Genomic DNA, 18,237 nt, shown 5'->3' on the forward strand with positions numbered 1-18,237 from the left:
GTTGGAGATAACTTTGCTCCAGGCCAACTTCCTGAATTTTGCTCTGCAAATTTTTTTGTGTAATTTATCTTTCTTATACATAGTGGATTGTTTCTCAGTTGTTTGGCTTTTTCACCCAGCAAAGAAGGAAGTAAAACATTCTTAAATGAGACAATTAGATACAGGCTTTCAAATAGCCAAAACCCATACGGTTTTTCAAATTCATATTAAAATTTCAAATGAATCACCTTAGCTGAACTTACTACTGGCGCACTTAAAAAATATGTACCATAGCAAACTAATTGCATTTAAGATCTTTGCATTGGTCTCAAAATGAGGTATCTGCATTAGCCTCAAAATGGCAACAACGCTATTGCCTCCAAACATGGAAGGAGATTCTTGAGTCTGTCTTGTCTGGTAAAAGGCACAAAATCTTTGTGGGAAATTACAAATGTGTTTTTGACTAATTTGTATTATTTTCTGTTACAGGGTGAGGAAATCACAAAGGAGGAGATTGACATGCTGAGTGATGCTTGCACCAAGCTGCAGGAACAGAAAAAGTCACTAACAAAGGAAAAGGAAGAGCTTGAGGAACTGAAGGGTGATATCCAGGAGTATAATGAGGTGAAGAATAGGGCATGGATGTTCTTTTTTTATTTCTGTTCATGTTTAATTTTAACATAAATGATCCACAGATTGAAATATTATCTTACTTGGATGCCTGTTAGCCTGTAGTTGGTTGCTGGGTGGATGAATTTTGTATGGGTAATGCAGAGCCTCATTTGCATAATATGTTTAAAGCCCAGTTAAAAATCACTGGAGTAGTTCTCACCAGATGAGAATCCTGTTCCTGCTTTTATTCCCAGGGTGACTAGACTCACAGGTGGTGTCTAACTGTTGCATGCTGCGGTTCTTTCTTACCAAGCGTAGATGTCAGTATTACAGTTACTTCAAGTTAAGTAAAATGAATCTTATTCAGTCCTATGAAAGATGTGGAAGACAACGTTTAAGGGATGCCTGAAAAAGTCAACAGTGTTAGAATTTATTGTTCTAATTCCAGTTTTCCTTTATATGTCTACACATTTACATTTCATTTGTAAATGGCTCCTGTCTTGAAATGCGAGTTGAAGCCAGTAGTGTCTGTTGTGGAGAATTCATACCAATAAAAGCTTTTCTCTCTCTTGACCATTTCTTTTAGGATTTGCAAGAGATAAAAGAGCTCTCTAAAACTGGCCAGGAAGAGGCAGTGGAAGAGTCAAAGGCAAGCAAGCGATTGACCAAGAGGGTGAACAGAATGATTGGTCAGATTGACAAAATTATTAATGAATTGGAGACAAGTCAAAAGACAGTGGATGTAAGGCTGGATGGTGCTGATAGTTCTTCTGCTGGGTAAGTGACTTCAGAGCACTGAATGTGTCTCCGCTCATCTTCAGCCTTGCTTGTCTGATGTGTGATTAGAAAAGAATTATCAAATAATTTTTAGATTTAATTAACATTCTAAAACAACTTAACAGAATTGTGCAGTAGAACTTTCTCTCTAAGGTATGTTAAATGTGGTTGAAATGAGAAAGAAAAAAGCAGGTAAAGTTCCCCATATGCTAGTCCTGAGGGGGTTTTGGAATTCAAATCATCGATTAGTATCTTACCATCTTGTTCATGCCTCTAGCAGTAATGGTGATGAATGTGAAATCATGCCTTTAGTCATGCTCCTCACACAGTAGGTTTGCCCTGTGTCATTGAAAAGGTGCACACCAGTATGGTAAGCATATTGGTGTTTGTTGTTCTTCAGTAGTGAAGATGCCAGTGAGCAAAGAAATTGCAATAAAGTCTATTCTGTCTCTAGAGAGAAATGAGGGAACAAGTATAAGGGAAGTAAGGAGGTAATTTTACATGTTCCCTTTCTGAAAATTTGTTTCATTTCAACTTTTTAGCAGCCTTGCAGATTTTCAAAGAAAGGTCTTTTTTGGTAGTTTCATTTCAAAAGTAATTAATCAACACTTCTCCAGGTCTTAATGTTACTGGAGAGTCTTTCAGGCAACCATATGTTGAGCGGTCATATGTTGCATATTACAGGCACTGAAATACCTAAAAAGTGACTGTAATTCTCAGTTTGTGATTATGAATGTTCTATTAATCTATTTCATGCCTGCGCCATTTTTTGTGATTCATTAAGGGAGCTTCCCAGCTCCCATAGAGCACAACTTGAATAGAAATAAGGGTTCTGCTTTTGTTGCTTCTGAACTTTATTTTTTCCAGTCCTCAGGGCAAGTGGTCATGTGTTTCAAATTTTGTGTAATAAGATTAAGGGAACTGTATGAATGGTGCTGTAGAGAAGCTGTTCATCAAAACCATCAGAATTTGTAAATTAAAAATATGATACAGAATCTGCTTGTACTTAATGTAATTATAGGCTGTGTAATGGGTGGTTTGTGGATAATCTTATAGGTGATTGTGGATTACTGAAAATTACTAGTTTAAATATTGCTTAATTGTTGAAGGCTTGCTTTTTAATCTTTACGTTGGTGCAGTCATTACCAAGCTGCCAGGAGTCAATAGAAATGACACAAGTCCAGGACACTTAGTGGCAGCTTGAGAAATGCTCTTTGACTAAAAGTCAGTTTGTTCCCAGAGGTTAGGGCCAGATACAAAGCTGGGACTATACTGTTAAAGACTTTCTGTTTAGTATTTATTGGGTTCACTGTCTCCTGCATTTCAGCTTGACCTGTGCTGGAAGAATGTTCTTCAAACTAACAAAACTACATAGCAGAGGCTTTAGGCTGCAGAAGACAGACAGCTTTAGCTTCATGAGACAGCAGAAACATCTGAAACCTGCTAGTCATGATGTCAAGTTTAGTGCTTTCTTCTACAAAGTCCCTTCCTTGATATGAAGCAAACAAAGCCTGTTTTAATGAAACAGCTCAATTGCTAAAGTGATTAGTTCTCAGCTTTTGTTTTCCTGTGATTTTTCATTAGTTTTGTGTAGGCCAGCAATAAATCTGAAAGGATGACAGGTGCATGGCACTGCATCTTTGGTAAATGGGGCAAGACAGGGAAAAGGGCATTAGATACACGGTCTGGGAAGCACAGCAACTGCAAACTTTATTTCAAATGCTACTGGACACCGGTATTTGTGCAATAAAGCATGTGGAAACCGAAAGTGTGAGATTTGATGGTAAGGTAAAGATTTACTTGAAATCTTCTTGCTGATCAGTAACTCATTTTTGCTTTTTTTTTGCATTCTGTTCAGGATTATAAATACATAGTTAATGTCTTTACAAATGACCTGTAGTGTAGTGACTTTCAGTACTGCCTTCTGTCAACTCTTACTCCTTTGGAGTAACTGCTTGCTGTGTACAGATTGCGCTTCCTCTTCAGGGAGAATCTCATCAGTATTGCTGAGCTAATTAATGCGATGAAACAAATTCAGAAGATTCCAGAGGAGAAGCTAACCAGGATTGCAGAGGCCCTAGATGAAAACAAGGATGGCAAAATTGATATAGATAATGTTGTTAAGGTAAGTCTGTGGACTACTTAAAGGAAATAAGGCTAGCCATCCTTTGAACATTGTACCTGTTCTGAGTTAAATTCATATTGCTGTCTTTTGCAAGAGTCTTTACTTGATGCCAGTGATGATTTTGGTAATCTATTAATATTAGCATCTTCAGAATTTATATGGCTATTTTTGGGGGGTGGAAGGGTAAAGGTGGTGGAAATACAATCTTTATCCTGAGTCTGTTACCCACATTATCTTTAAAGCTGTAGGTTTTCTTGTATGCCTATGTCAACTTCTGTAAAATACGGTGATTTTCTACATATATAATACTTAACACAATAAAGTGCTACGTATGAATGGGAGAGAGGATGGGAAGAAGGTTTGGAAAAACTACTTTAGGAATACCACCATTAGCCAAAGTCTCGGCATAATGCATATAGATATACTTTATGTCAACACAAGATAATAGCTTCTCTTGCCTGCTTGCATGCCTTAGAAAATACAGGTCTCAATGAAGTATCTGTGCTTGAAAGACACCAGACCATCAGTTGTCCTTTAGATCCGTTGTATTTGTCCTGCTCTCATTTTGCAGAAGATTCTCAGGTTTTCCCTGCATTTCTCCTTCATTTTCTTATTTCTTTTTTACTTGGTAAATTTAGGTGTCCTAAAACTTACTTCCTTGCAAGTAATTTTCCTACTCAATACAGAAATAGTACTTGAACTATGGTCAGCTAGAAAGTACAGTATGAGCCTTTTGAATTTTTTTTTCTCTCTACTGAAGTTGTCCCAGTGGTGGTGATCTTCCCTGTTGCTGTAAACAGCCGTTGTATATTTAGAAACGCAGGTAAAATGTACTTCTGAATTCTGCATATAATGCAGAATAAATCTAGGTACTTGAGGAGCTATGCCAAGAATACATTTGCATTTGTGCAAAAAGTTATATAAAGAACTTTGGAATCACCTACTAAATTATTTTTTCATTTTGCTTTCTGAAAGGCTTACCCCTCCTATACCTTTAAGGTTTTGTAAATTTGTGTCCTTTTAGTACAGGAGGTCTCTTTTATAAAATTAAGCCTATAAAATAAATACTGTCTTAAATACTATTTCAGCAGGTGCTGAATCTGAGCTTTCTATTGGAACAGATACAATGAACAGGTCTGTTTTACTAATGCTTTAAAATGAGTGTCTTTGAGTGCCGAGGTCAAAAGTTCTAGATAATTTGCTTTTAAGTTTTAGCTTTTTTTTTATATATATATATATACTCTGCATATGTTTGAGGCACTGGTGGTTTGAATTTGTGTTTAATGTAAGAAAAAAAAATATGCTGTTTTTCTTGAACATCAGAGGACTAATTACTTTTTTTTTGTCCTAACAAAATGTATGATATGAAAATTCCTCAGTCATGTAAAAACTAAATGCTCGCTCAATTTCATTTTATGTTCATGTAGGTAGTAGAATTGATTGACAAAGAAGATATTGATATTGGCACCAGTCAGGTTGCTGAGATTATGGCATTGCTTCAAAAAGAAGAAAAACTGGAAGAGAAAGAGAAAGCAAAGGAAAAGCATGATAAAGAAGCTGCAGAGGCAAAGAATTAAGCTTCAGAATCTGAAGCTAATCCCGGTTGTAACCAAAACCTTGTATATCTTTGTGTCTAATGCCTATGTATTACTTGAGCTTTGTGATTATGGGAAGTGTTTTGAGCTGATTCTAGTAATAAATTGTAGATATGTTTTCTGATATATGGAATGAAATTTCCGTTCATCAAAGAAGTGATTTAGTGTCATTCCATAGAGATGAAAACAATATATGCTTCTTTAGCAGTACTCCTGCCCACAAAATCATGGATTTGCACTCGTTGTGGTACAGTGATCCATTAAACTTGCAAGTTTGCTGTATAAATTAAGTATATCTATCATGGAAAAATGTTCCTCATTTATTGTCTTGCATCATTACGTGGGGCCCAATCTTGCTCTGCTTCTACCTTTCAGCTTTTTCAGAATTTATGCTTTCCCCAAGATCACGGACTCTTAACAGTTACCCTAGCACTGCCAAATCCACTACTAAACCATGTCTCTTAAGTGCCACATCTACGCTTAGGGCCATGGTTTAGTGGTGAACTTGGCAGTGCTGGGTTAATGAGTGGACTCGATGATCTTAAAGGTCTTTTCCAACTTAAGCGATTTTATGATTCCTTCACAACATTACATATTTTCTAACCTGTTAGTGAAGATTCTGTGGCTTCAGTAGTAGTTCTTCAGATTGAGTTTTATTTAAGCTAAATATCACCAAGCTGTTGCCTCACTGACAGAGAATGTGGCATTCTAATCACTTTTATGAATTGATGATGACTATTCTTTTCAGTTGAAGGGAAAATCAGATTTGTTTTTCCCTAGAATGGAAACTTCCCATGAAGTTTGTTTTTCTTATGGGTGCCTTGAATTTCTTAAGACTAGGGAGTAGAAGATGTTGCTTCTACTCAAAATTCCATGAATTACTAAAGCATTGGAATCACAGGAGCCTTTTTAAAATAGTTTCAAAACACAAACTATCACACAGTAAAGTGAGTTAAAGTGTTTGTCTAAATAACAAAATGAAAGTAATCATAAGGGGAAAATGTCAGTTGTGATCTTTATGCATATAATATTTTTAAATGCAGTTATCTTCACATGTCTATTTTCATCTGGTAGTTACTGACACCGTAACTAGTTCTCTTACCTCTCAGTTTTCATCTCAGGTATAAAATCACTAATGAGGTATAGTCACAGTACATAAATACTTTCATCTCATGGCCTTGCTTACTGTGCAGTCAGCAAGTCACGTCTGGTATTGCCAGTGCTTTGATTACATCATGGGCTTTCTAATTAATTACTTACAGTTACTGTCTTTAACTGTGTGATTAGATACTGACAGTAGGTCAAGGTTTACTCATTAAAGTCTGTCCTTAGTAGTAACTTTTTAAGTTTAAAAACTAAAATACCAACTCTGGGATGTTCCATAATTCATGGTAGCCTAAATTTTCCACTCTTTCTTAAAATTTGTTATGAAAAACACATGGTGTGACCAGAACCATCAAGGTTGTGGGTGGTTTTTTTATTTGGCACCCAGTATTATGAAACACACAAATGTTCTTGGTTTTGCGTACGTTATAGAGAGCACATATTACAGTGGTGCTGTACACAGTGATAGAGGTGGGCAGTTAGTACTTAAAGCTTTTAGTTGTAGTTGCATATTTTTGTAGAAAATGTTGATTCCCAAGCGTATTTCAGCATAATTCCATGTTCAGTATTTATCTAGATTGGCTAACTTATTTGTAAAAACTTATTTGAAGTTAGTGGAACAAAAAAAGTTCTGACAGTCTCATGGCTTGCATGATGGACCATTGTATTTAGTTCCAAAGCAAGATGTACAGTACAGTTAATTCTAGAAAAAGGGTCAGTGTTTAGTTCAAATACTGAGTTCGTATTTTGTACAGTTTGCAAAGAAAGCTGCTTACAATAAGTAAGATCCTCCTGAGAACTACTGTAACTGTATCTGAAGTCTAAAATTGCTGTGACAAAGCTGAAATTTCAAATCAGTATGATTTTTGTGGTTAATGTATCCCTAAGCAAGGGAGCTGTTGTCTTCCTTGTAAATCGAGATTAACTTGGAGATTTCAGCACGAAAGTCAGTTTGTAGATTTTGAAGACAGGATTTCGCTAGGTGCTTTTTTTTTAGGCCAGAACTTATCTTAGAGGAAAGCGCAAGAGTAAAACTTATTTTCACAAAAATAAATATAAAAACTAGTTTTACATTGTATAATCTGCTATTAGAATTAATGGGCTTTGAAGTATGCTGATTTTGCAGTTGCATATTTTCAATTTGAAAACAATGTGTAACAGTCTTACTTGACATTCCTAAAACGTGATAAAGAGACTGTCTGTTACCTTTCATGGAATATCAAAAAACCTAAGAATTGTATGCACTTGAATGCATGCAAGTTTAAAATGAGGAAGTTGCAGAAAAAGCTGTTTTCAAAGGTTTATTGATTAAAGTTTTACAGAGCTTTAACTGTCCTTACAATAAATTATCTGAGTGTAGTATTTGGGAGTTTAAGACACTTTGCTGCTGTTCTTTTTCTGTGTTTACTGTTCACTTAAATTTTCTGTGGATTAAATAAGAAGGGAGCCAGAGATAGCCGATTTTTTTAAAAAATTATTTTATGAAGAATATCCTGATTAAAATAATTGCGATACATTTATTTAACATTTTTACCTTTTGGACTTGTTTGAAATTTGGCATATTATGAAATTTTAACAGGTTACATAAAATACATTTAAATGTCAATCACAAATGTCAGTTTTCCCCTGTTCCCTAAAGCGTTTAAAGGATATATGCATCAGCCATAGTGAAGCGTTTTTGTGGGAAATATCTTCCTTCTGATGTTGAAAGTAGGCAAACAGCTGGACGTGAACACCACTGTTTTGCAACGTTAAAAAGGTTAGGAAGCTGTCAGTAATTCACATTTACCCAGTTTTGAACCTTCCCAAGCAGCTCTGGCCTGGTGATACAGGCAACTCCAGCAAATCGGTGGCTTGAGGACTAGCTTCAGAAAACGTGCTTTGTTGTCTTTAGTGTTGACCAAAAAAACAGAAGCTGCAGTACTTTCAGAGAAAGGATGACTTCTGAATGTACAGTAACTGGTCAGAACTTATTCCTGAATGAATATTTAGTCAGGAGATGTAAATATTTGTTTAAATAATTAAAGGATGTGCGAGATTTCGGTGACCTTGTGACTTACACAGGTAAAGCCTCTAAGCTCAGAGTTAGGTAATAGGTAAGACTGTTGTTGGGGTTGTTTCAGATTCAAGATCACATTTTGATAATAAACTCTTCAAGTGGAAAAAATGTAAAACACATAGAAGGCTTTTTAAAAAATCATTTTAGCAACAGGTAAGAGAAGTAAAGTAGGATGTCATTTCTGTTTCCCCTTCAAAATAAACAGGTTATAGGACCTATTTTATTGAAAAGCTTGTTTCTGTTTCATATTGGCTCAAAAGATGGTTTTTACTGAGATATTCATCACTATGTGCTGTGAGAGTAAATCTGCCTGCAAGTTAAGTACCAGAAATCTAATTTTATGGGTGGTTTGTCAGCAGGAGAATGTTTGCAGGTAGAGAATATTCTCTTGGCAGGATAGTAACCTTACACTTACATAGGCTTTGTCTGGGGGGAAAATGTTACATCTTTTATACAACCCTAGAATACTTCTTGTAACTTTATATCTACATACCTTGCTAATAACTTAAACTTTAGCTATTCAGTGTGTATTTAAATACTTTTAAATTGTTTATATCAAATTATTTGGTATATTTAATTAATAAAAATAATCCCATATTCTGTTCTTTGTATGTATCCCAAGTTTTGCTTTTCAGTTGAGGAATTTCAGCCCTGTGTTACAATTTTAAGTTGAAAATCTTTTGTCTGTGCTCTGAGCATACTGGTCCTGTGTTTGCCATAATGCCGTATAAAATTAAGTTAATTGGAGCTTGTGTCCTTTGTTGTAATAAATGTATCATTTTGAAACCTAATCTCTCAATTATTTTTCTGTTGCTTTTGATTATTTGGTGTTACTTTATTGCTGTTCAGATGAGATGCAATTCACAGAGCTGGATACTGATGAACTGAGTATTATAACAAATGTTTGAGGTAGAAGAGGGCCAGTGAAGGAGCAAATCTTTAAACCAGGGCAGGCAGTGGTGGGTTGTGTGGGACTTGGGGAGCTAGTAATTCTTGCAGAAATTTTCTTGACTAATGCGGGACTGCTTGCCTGGTGTAGTGAATTGTGCTAAACCATTATTTTTAAGTATTATATTTTAGGTATTAAAGTGGGGAGCAGTGTACCTTTTACTGTAAGGAACTAATGGAAAGGTTAAGATCCATTCCAAATAGAATTAAGTCTCCTTGGGAAGGATCTGGTTTAGGTCTTTGCTCAAGGTAGGAGAGAAAACACATCTGAAATGGTTCCAGAGATTTATGCCATGCAGTGCCACTCGCCCCTGATTTTGCAAAATTACAGGTATTCCTCTGTAATCCTAGTATTCTTCACAGAGTTCATCTCTGTGTACAGTAGTAGCCTTTTTAATTCTTGGGCATATCAAACAATATGCTTTTTCAATCAAAAGCTGTTAAGGATTTATTGTTACCTCTCTTCCTGAAGCCTTGGCAGCCGGGGTGGGAAGGCAGAGAGAGCCTGAGCCAGCAAAGTGTCCCATGCACGCCTGGACCCTTGGAAATAACTTGGCTATCTCCAACATAACTTGTATTGCTGCTGTTTCAGAAGCTTCGGTGCTCGTCTGGGCCCAGCTGTGGTTGGCAGGCACAGAAATGCATAGCAAGGAGGGTCCAGATGCAAAAGGTGGGGGAGGTCCTGTTGTATGGGCTTGTGTTAACAAAAGTGGTCTCCTGGCTGCTTTCAAACAGGATTTGTGAATGTGCAAACATTGGATCTACTTTCTCACATCAAAAGTATTTCAACAGGTGGCTTAAAACAACCTCCTGCCTTGAGATGCTTTTTAAATAATAGGTAAGTTAGGTTGAGTTGCAGATTTTTCCTTCTTTTGCTTAAAGCCAAATATCAAACAAATGACTTAAAAAGCAGCAGAACGTGTGCCTTTCAAGCTCTTGTTTTAAATTTTTCCTTTAATGGACTTGGTGAGGGTGAGTCAGACTGTTGTACTGTGCCGCAGCGTGGTAAAACAGACTAGCAGAAACTGTGGGTTTGAGTCTGTAAATTAAATGTTGACGCTGGCAGGTGCACTTGTTCGTGGTTGTCTGTCCCCTGAATGCCCAGGAAAGAGACTGACTTCTGGATCCAGTGTTGTCTTTGCCGAGACAAAGATATTATATCAAAGAAATCATACTCTCCTCTTAACACAACAACTATGTCTAGTTATTCTTGAAATCTAAAGAAAAAAAGGAGGGGGGTGTGGGGGGGTTTGGATTCTCTTGCCTTGATGCAAGGGGGAAACAAAACGTTGGTACCCAGGACTTAAGCAGAGTGCCTGGCTGCTCTGGCTGGTGCGTAGGTGGTAGGCACAAGCCAAATTCAAGTCCCAGAAAAGGTGAGGCTGGAAGGGACCGCCAGAGGCTGTGTAGTCCAGCCCCCTGCTCGGAGCTGGTTTTCCAGGGCCGTGTCCCATTGGGGTTTGACTATCTCCAAGGGTGGAGACTCCGCTGCCTCTCCACATCCTCTCTGGATGGACCTCTCCACGACCTGTGCCAGCGTTTGATCTCTCTCAGGAATAAGCGGGCTTTTTTCTTGCATTTCCCTTGTGACAGATGACAATGATCTATTATTATAGATGTGAATTTGTACATTGTCTGCAAATATACACAGAGGGAACGGTAACTGGCTTCACTAATTAGAAATAATGCGTAATGGAGATACTGCTGTAACTTCACCGGATAGAATCTTTTATATCAGGCTGGTAATGCAGGTGTGCAGAAAGCTGCTTGGAAAAACCTCTGACTTCATGAAATCATGGTCTTAAAATTATTCATATAGAATGGGTTCTGTTGCAGATTATTTTGGTGAAATGTAATTTAAAGGGTGCATATGTACAAATAGGGGTGGGGAGAGATGGATAGTCTTGTGGTTGTTTCATTGACCTGAGGCTTGAGTAATCTGTGTTGTGTTAATGGCTGTTCTTTCAGCAATACGTTGCTTGGCTCTTGTGCCACTGTAACACAAATGCTCCTTGACAAGGGCAGATGACAGGTTCGCCGCAGCAGAGTGTCTCTGTGCAGTATTTTGTAGTGATAAGGCTTTTAAATACTGAATGCAGACAGTGACAGACCATACCAAAACGTTTCTCTAACTAAGGAATTTTACTTTTCTCACTGCTTATACACTGAAAAGTGTTTCTGGTATTTTCTTGAATTATTTCTCGGCTGATGTGAGCAGGAGGATGTTTGCAGTGTGTTTCTAATTCCCCGTACTCTGTGCTCACTTCCATTTTTGTGTATTATTGGATATAAATCTTTCTCAGTAGTTAAATATCCTTCACAGGTCAAAATTCTTTGGGGGCTCATTAGCATGTAAAATTTTACCTTTGCCAAACCTTCTGTGGTTTTCAAACATCAGTTTCTCTCATCTAACTGGCATAAAGGATTTCTGCTATGCAAGGGATGGATCTAATTCAGATTTGCCTCTTTCCGTCTAGTATTTCTCTATGTATATTGGCAGAGCAGACCCCTTCATGAATGGCCTGATTTATGTCTCAGTGAATGCTGCAGCCAGCAGTTCAAGATGTCAGGTCTCCCATGCATGTTGGGAGCGGCTGTGGATCCTCCCTCCCCCTCCTTTTGTCCTAGCTCCAGCCTGAGAGCCATCCAAGTTCCTGCTTAGTATTTTCTAACCGCATTTTCAGGTCCCTGGTTAGGCACGATCTTCAGGCTCCATCCTAAGGAGAGCTTCTGCAGGGAGCTGAAAGGCAACTGGGAGACGAGCAACGAAAGAAATAACTACGAAGAAGTCTGAAGAGTCTTTCTAAATTAAGATGGGAATTAACCTGTTATGCAGAAAACCTAGGGATCTTGGCAGCCTACTCCAGACTTGCAAGATTCTTCCCCCCTAGTTTTAAGCAGGTGATACATCCCAAAGCAGTAAGCAAATCGGCAGGTTTTTCTTCTCCATCCTTCCTATCCCCTGACCTTTCCCTTTTCTCTCTCCCATGCTTAATATGCAGGACTAAGTAGGAAAGATTTATGGAGTCCTTGTTGCGTTTTGGTTTCTCAGTACCTTGCTTTGCACTGGTGGGAGCAGAATTCAAATAGAGTGACCATTAATCTTTCCAGTGAATCTCTCCTCACTAGATGGTTTTCAGTGCTTGGTGTGTAAACTCAGCCATTAGTAGCCTTCATCAAGCTCCCCTCTCACATTCCTCTGTTGTAATTACACCAGTTCTACCATGGTCCCTGCACAGGCTCTGCATGCAATGCTTGTAAAAGCAGAATGCTTTCTTCCTTCCCTTTGAACCCCGTGTGCTCTTATCACAGGGAACTGTATATGCTTTTCCATAAGCCCCATTTCAACAGAAAATGAGTTCTTGGGATGAATCTTCAAATTCAGGAGTGACAGCGAGAGGAAGGCATGCACATCCCTGTTTCCCGATCTACCTTCTGCAACCAGTTACCCATTTAAATTCTGTGATTAAACTAACACTGTGGTCCCTTAGTGACTCAGTATGGTTTAATTTGAGGTGTATCTAAACCATTTGGGTCATCTTTTTTCCCAGAAAATCCTTTGTACCCACTCTGAAAAGGGGATCCTTTGCAGTATCTACCTTTTCGACTTGCAAATCCAAGAACTGACCGATGCCAGCCCAAAACAGCTCTTGAAATAAATGATGGCAGACAAGCATTAACAGAACATCTTCATTTGTACCTCCTAATACCTTTGTGCTCAAGAGAAATCTGGCGTGGAAAACAGCTCAACTAGCCTGGCCCATAGAGGGTCTGTAGCATTGAATGGAAATAAAATGGAAGGGAAGATCTGACAGTGTTAGCGTTGCGGTTGTGCTTTTTTCCCTGTAATTTTCCCTTGAGTGAGCAGGATACTATGATATTTATTTTAATTTTGAGAATATGAACATACCCTCCATCAAAAGAAATCTGGTATCACCAGGTCTGATACTCTTACTGAAGTCCTTGGTAAAATTTGGGCACTTCAAGGAAGTGGAGTAAAGACTTGGAAAGTCTTTAAAACTTTTTTTTTTTTTTTTTTATTTTTATTAAGCTGTCACACAGAGGCTGATGAAGCAGGTACATGTCGCCTGTGTTGTGCAGAAGGACTAGCCGGGGAGTGAATTTACACACCCGAGCACCGGGACCAGCATGGCCCCAGGGTTCCCACCCCGGGAACGACATCCACGCCGCAAAACGAGACCCTCCCCCCGAAATCAATCCCCCACCTGCACCCCCTCGACCTAACCTCGCAGCCGCGGCTCCAAGCGGGGCGGGTCCCGGCCCTGGCAGCGCGGCGAGCGGTGGCATCACTAGATGGCGCGCCCCGACCGCAGCGCCGCCCGCCCCGGCCCCGGCTCCAGTCACGGCCTCGGCCCCGGCTCCAGTCACGGCCTCGGCCCCGGCCCTGGCTCCAGTTACGGCCTCGGCCTCGGCCCCAGCCCCAGTTACGGGCCCGGCTCCAGCCCCAGCCCCAGTTATGGCCCCGACTCTAGTCCCATTCCCGGCTCCAGCCCCAGTCCCCGTCCCTGTCCCAGTCCCGGCCTGGGCTCCAGCCTCTGCCCCAGCGTCTGTCCCAGTCCCAGTCCTGGCTCCCGGCGCCGGCCAGGCTCCAGCTCCAGTCCTGGATCCAGGCCCCGGTCCCAGCCACAGCCCCTGTCCCAGTCCCAGCCTGGGCTCCAGCCCCAGCCCCTGTCCCAGTCCCAGTTCCAGCCTCAGCCCCTGTCCCAGTCCCAGCCTGGGCTCCAGCCTCAGCTCCAGCCCCAGCTCCAGTCCCAGTCCCAGCCCCAGTCCCTGTCCCGGCCCGGGTTCCAGCCCCCTGCGGCGGAGCACCCCAGGAGGGGCGCAAAGCACATCCCTTACTTGATCCCATTCCTGCTTTTCCCCAGCTTGCCTTTGCATTCAGTTTCTTGCCCTGTGCTCGTGGGCTCTGTTTCCCGGCTTCTTGTGTCTCAGATCTCTCTGGGCTGCCACCGAGGATGCTGTTAAGGCAAGGTGACCTGTGGCTGTTTCTGCCCCCGGCGCTTGGTCCCCCCATTCTCCCTCTGCCCATGTTTCATCTCCACCCTCTTTGTCCACAGGATAACCTTTGTCTGCAAACCAGAATGAGCATTTGTTACCTGATCAAATGACCTCGTATAATCAACCACTGGACTTGTCAGAATTAATGCCTCTTTAAAATACAGTGTAGTTTCTAGGAAGTTCTCCAGTCTCGGTTTAAAATCTGACAGTGCAAGAGGGTCTGCCACAAGCCTCGGTGAGTTCTTGTACTCGCTTATTGCCATCGCTCTGTGGTTTGTGGGGCTTGTCCTGCGGAGGAAGGGAGAGGGGAAAGGAGTCTTTAAAATTAGAAAAATAAATTAACTCCCCACCCTTGGAAAATCAAGTAACAAAAAGGTAATCTGTCTCCAGTGAATTTCTTTAATGCCAGTTTTTATTCATTTGACTTCAGCTGGCTCGGTGGAAAAGCCCCCGCCAGTGTTTTCTTTGTGGGGCTGCTTACGGGCTGCAATAACTTGGGTAACTCCGGAGCTGCTCAGCTCCTCCAAAAATTTTCCAACTCTGTTGTTAGTGACCTGTGTCCTTCCCGAGCCCGAGCCCTTCCCTCTGGGCTGGTGAGGGGTAGCGTTTGCTTATTAACTCCTCAATATTGACACTGCCATTGAGGCATTCAAACGTGCCTTGTGGGGTCTTGCCTGCCTTGGCTGCAGAGCATTCACTTTGACTCCACATCTAGAGGTGACACCTGAACAACCCTGACCGTACGGTCCTTTTGTGATGGGTTAAATCACTAACCTGGGTTTGCATCTTCCCACAGAGCCCAGCACTTCCACGTTGCTACAAAAGCAGCGGTGCTGGTGTGCTCTCCTATGCAAAGGCAGATTCAGCTCTTGTCCCAAGGGCTTAACAAATGTGTTACTCAGCGCTATAAACACTTAGTTAACAAAACCTGAAAGTCCATTCTTACTTCTTTGGTATGAGGCATTTTTAGGATCAAATGCTACGTCACTTTAGAGTGGGTTATGCACATGTGATTCAGTGGTTTGGATGTGATGCTTCAAATGACTCAGGCATGTTTTAAAAAAATGTACCTTGGTGAAAAAGTATGAATCAGAGAATTGGAATAATTCAGACTGGAAAGGACCCCTGGGGTCAGCCAACCTTCTGCTCAGAGCAGGGCCAAACTTAGATCGGGTTGCTCTCAGCCTTGTCCGGTCACATTTTGCTTGTCTCTAGGGATGGAGATCACACACATTCCTGGGCCCTGTGTCTAACGACCTTCATGGTGATAATTTTTTCCTAAAATCTGGTGGGTATGTTCTATGTCACAGCTAGTATCTGCTGCCTCTTGCCCTATTGCTGTGCAACCTGCGGAAGAGTTTGGCTTTGTCTTCTCTGCACCTTCTCATCACATCAGGGAGTGGCAGATCACAATAAGGTCCCCTTGAAGCTTGTCCTTCTCCAGGCTCAGTGGGCCCAGCTGGCTCAGCCTCTCTCCATGTGCTATGTGCTCCAGCCCCTGGCCATCCCGTTGGCCTTTGCTAGAGCTGCTCCAGTATGTCCATGTCTGTCTTGGGCTGCAGTGCCCACAACAGGACACAGCACTCCAGATGTGTCTTGCCAGCGATGAACGGAAGGAAAGGACCATCTCCCTCGCTTGCAGGCAATGCCCTTCCTACTGCAGCTGTCAGCTGTTGGCCTTCCTTGCTGCAAGGGCTCATTGCTAGCTCAGGGACAGCTTCTCTGCCAGGACGTTTTCTGCAGAGATGTTCTCCAGCTGGTCAATGACCATCCTGTACTGGTGGATGGAGTTATTCCTCCTGAGTTTGCATTTGCCTTTTTACCACTTCATGATGTTCCCATCCCATCAGCTGGTTTCTCCAGCCTTTGCATGCAGACCTCCCTCCCCTCCAGCCTAAGGACCGCTATGATCACAACACAGAACACACTGCTGAACAAGAAGGGTTGAAATGGAAACAAGGAGGTCACACATTTAATGCACGATGTGGAATAGTTGAGTCTCACTTGCCAAATCCAAGAGGTTATTCAGGGTAAAACTGGTTTAATGACAGGCATGGAATTGATGACAATTTACACAATTATTATTAAGTGAGCAAACTACCATGTGGTGTTACAGAAGGTCTGAAAAAAATATTAATAGGCTGTTGGTTCAAATGTGAAAGTGCTAAACTCATCAACTATGATGTGCTCTGAAAACAGAGACTTGAGCCTCTGCATTAAAAAAAAAAATAATGCTTCCCTTAGGAAGACTTAACCAGGTCTAAACAGAAAGCTTTCTGGCTGATGTCCAACTACTTTTTTTTTTCTTTTTTTTTTTAAGTCCTGTAATTAACTTTCTTTTCATTACTTTCTGGTGGGAAGTTCTCTTTTTTCTTTTCCCCGTTTCATTTAAGCAGTGGTGTGTGTTCAGTTGCTACAATGACGAGAATAATGGCATTCCTATCACTGTGAAACGTTATAAGTTGAAAAGTTTACATGTTTTTTTGTACGCACCGATCTTACAAGTTATAAATGACCCGTTCATTATTTACGCTACATGGGGTAAAACTTTAAACAAAAGGTTGTTCTTCAATTCACCTTTGAATTGCATGTTTTCTGTCCTGCGTGCTTTCTAGGTATGAACTACAGCAGTACAGATTTTTTTTTACTTATTTAACAGAGCTGGTAGCTGCCGTTTAGAAGCTGCTGTGCAACAGCACTGGAACTTGCCAGACCTTTGTCCAAAGTGGATGGGTTACAGGGGTTTTGTTCAACCTATAGATACCTATGCTGTTTGCAGGTCTCCCTGCCGTACTGCAGTGATTGAAATGCTGCCCCGGTAGTTCAGAGCTACTGTTTGCTAAAAAGTGCTTCACAGCCATAGGGACCGTTGAGTTGTTTATTTCCCAACAGCATCTAAGGGTTATAAAAAAACAGATTAAAACCCTGAAACATCCGTTTCTAAGTCCAGGCAGAGCCTGAATCCAAGAGAGGATTCCTTCGGGATCAGCATCACAAGGCAATCAAGCGACTGCAGATCACAGTGAGAGCAGTGCGTTAAAAAGCGTTTTCAGACCATAATGAAACAGAATATAAAATATAATGATATCAACAAAAAATACAGTCATATCTTTCATATTGAGTTCCACACTCTCTGGCTCCCACCCCAGGAAGACTTGGCTTACGCGATGACTTTGCCTATAGCTGCTTTCTAGCTACCAAGCCTTTATATCATGCTGTAGCCTTGCCCACATAGAAACCTCCTGAGCATCTAGTGTGAGCAGAAAAGTAGTTAGCTGGAAGTTAACTATTGAAATCACCCCCCAGGCAGTGGTGGAGTCTCCCTGTCTTGCTGCCTTCCAACCGAGGTCTAGTTGTCATTCCTTGCATAGGATGCACAACTCCTTGCGGGGGCGGGGGGGAAATCACTTTTCAGGAGTTAACCACAAACAGCATCAGCAAAGATGTAAACAAGACGGTGTGATGCTGGGCACAAATTCCTAAAGACAAGGCAACAGCTGGTGAGGCTGCAGCACGGCAAAGAAACATCTGGAAGCTATGGGAGATGCTAATCCAAGTGGGACAGCGTGACGCCGTTTGTCTGCCTCGTAAGAGCTTTCTGGGCCAGCTTCATAGGAAAGCTGTATGTGAGATAAGGGAGGTGGCTTCACTGGGTGTCGATGAGATCTGAAGTACAGTATATTGAAGCCAGGTTTCGGTATTGCTCTTCACTGCTAATACTGATGAACTGGAATGAGTCCAGGTTAATGAGAATAACGAGCAATTGGTTGCTCTGAGCAACAGTTAATGGCATTGCATGGCTTTAATCTAGAAAATACGGGAGCGAAGTCAGGAAACACCCAAGATCGGAAACGTTTGCTGAACGGGGCCCGGTGTGCTGCTATCCTCTGCAGCTGCCGGGGTGCGACAAGAGCCATCAACTTAATTTTCAGTGAAATTACTGGAACAGTGGGGTTTCTGCAGACTCTCACTAGTGCAGCTTGAGGCTTTGCAATTTCTGGTGTCGGCTGGAGGCTGCT

The 18,237-nt window shown here is 41.2% G+C and overlaps 1 protein-coding gene across 2 annotated transcripts in view; it reads left to right on the top strand.

Annotated features, from left to right (window-relative positions):
- LETM1 (leucine zipper and EF-hand containing transmembrane protein 1) overlaps nucleotides 1-9,042 on the top strand; it is a 31,383-nt gene extending 22,341 nt beyond the window's left edge. The window contains exons 11-14 of one of the 2 annotated variants that reach the window (XM_056339992.1): nucleotides 469-603; nucleotides 1,178-1,368; nucleotides 3,337-3,493; nucleotides 4,921-9,042. In XM_056339992.1, coding sequence (XP_056195967.1) covers nucleotides 469-603; nucleotides 1,178-1,368; nucleotides 3,337-3,493; nucleotides 4,921-5,070 — 633 coding nt within the window. In that variant the 3' untranslated portion in view covers nucleotides 5,071-9,042. The remainder of the gene's footprint in view (nucleotides 1-468; nucleotides 604-1,177; nucleotides 1,369-3,336; nucleotides 3,494-4,920) is intronic. The other variant, XM_056340002.1, reaches the window with a different exon arrangement.
- Nucleotides 9,043-18,237: the final 9,195 nt, after the last annotated feature.

The sequence above is a fragment of the Falco biarmicus genome, chromosome 1 (assembly GCF_023638135.1).
Source record: "Falco biarmicus isolate bFalBia1 chromosome 1, bFalBia1.pri, whole genome shotgun sequence".
NCBI classification, from domain to species: domain Eukaryota; kingdom Metazoa; phylum Chordata; class Aves; order Falconiformes; family Falconidae; genus Falco; species Falco biarmicus.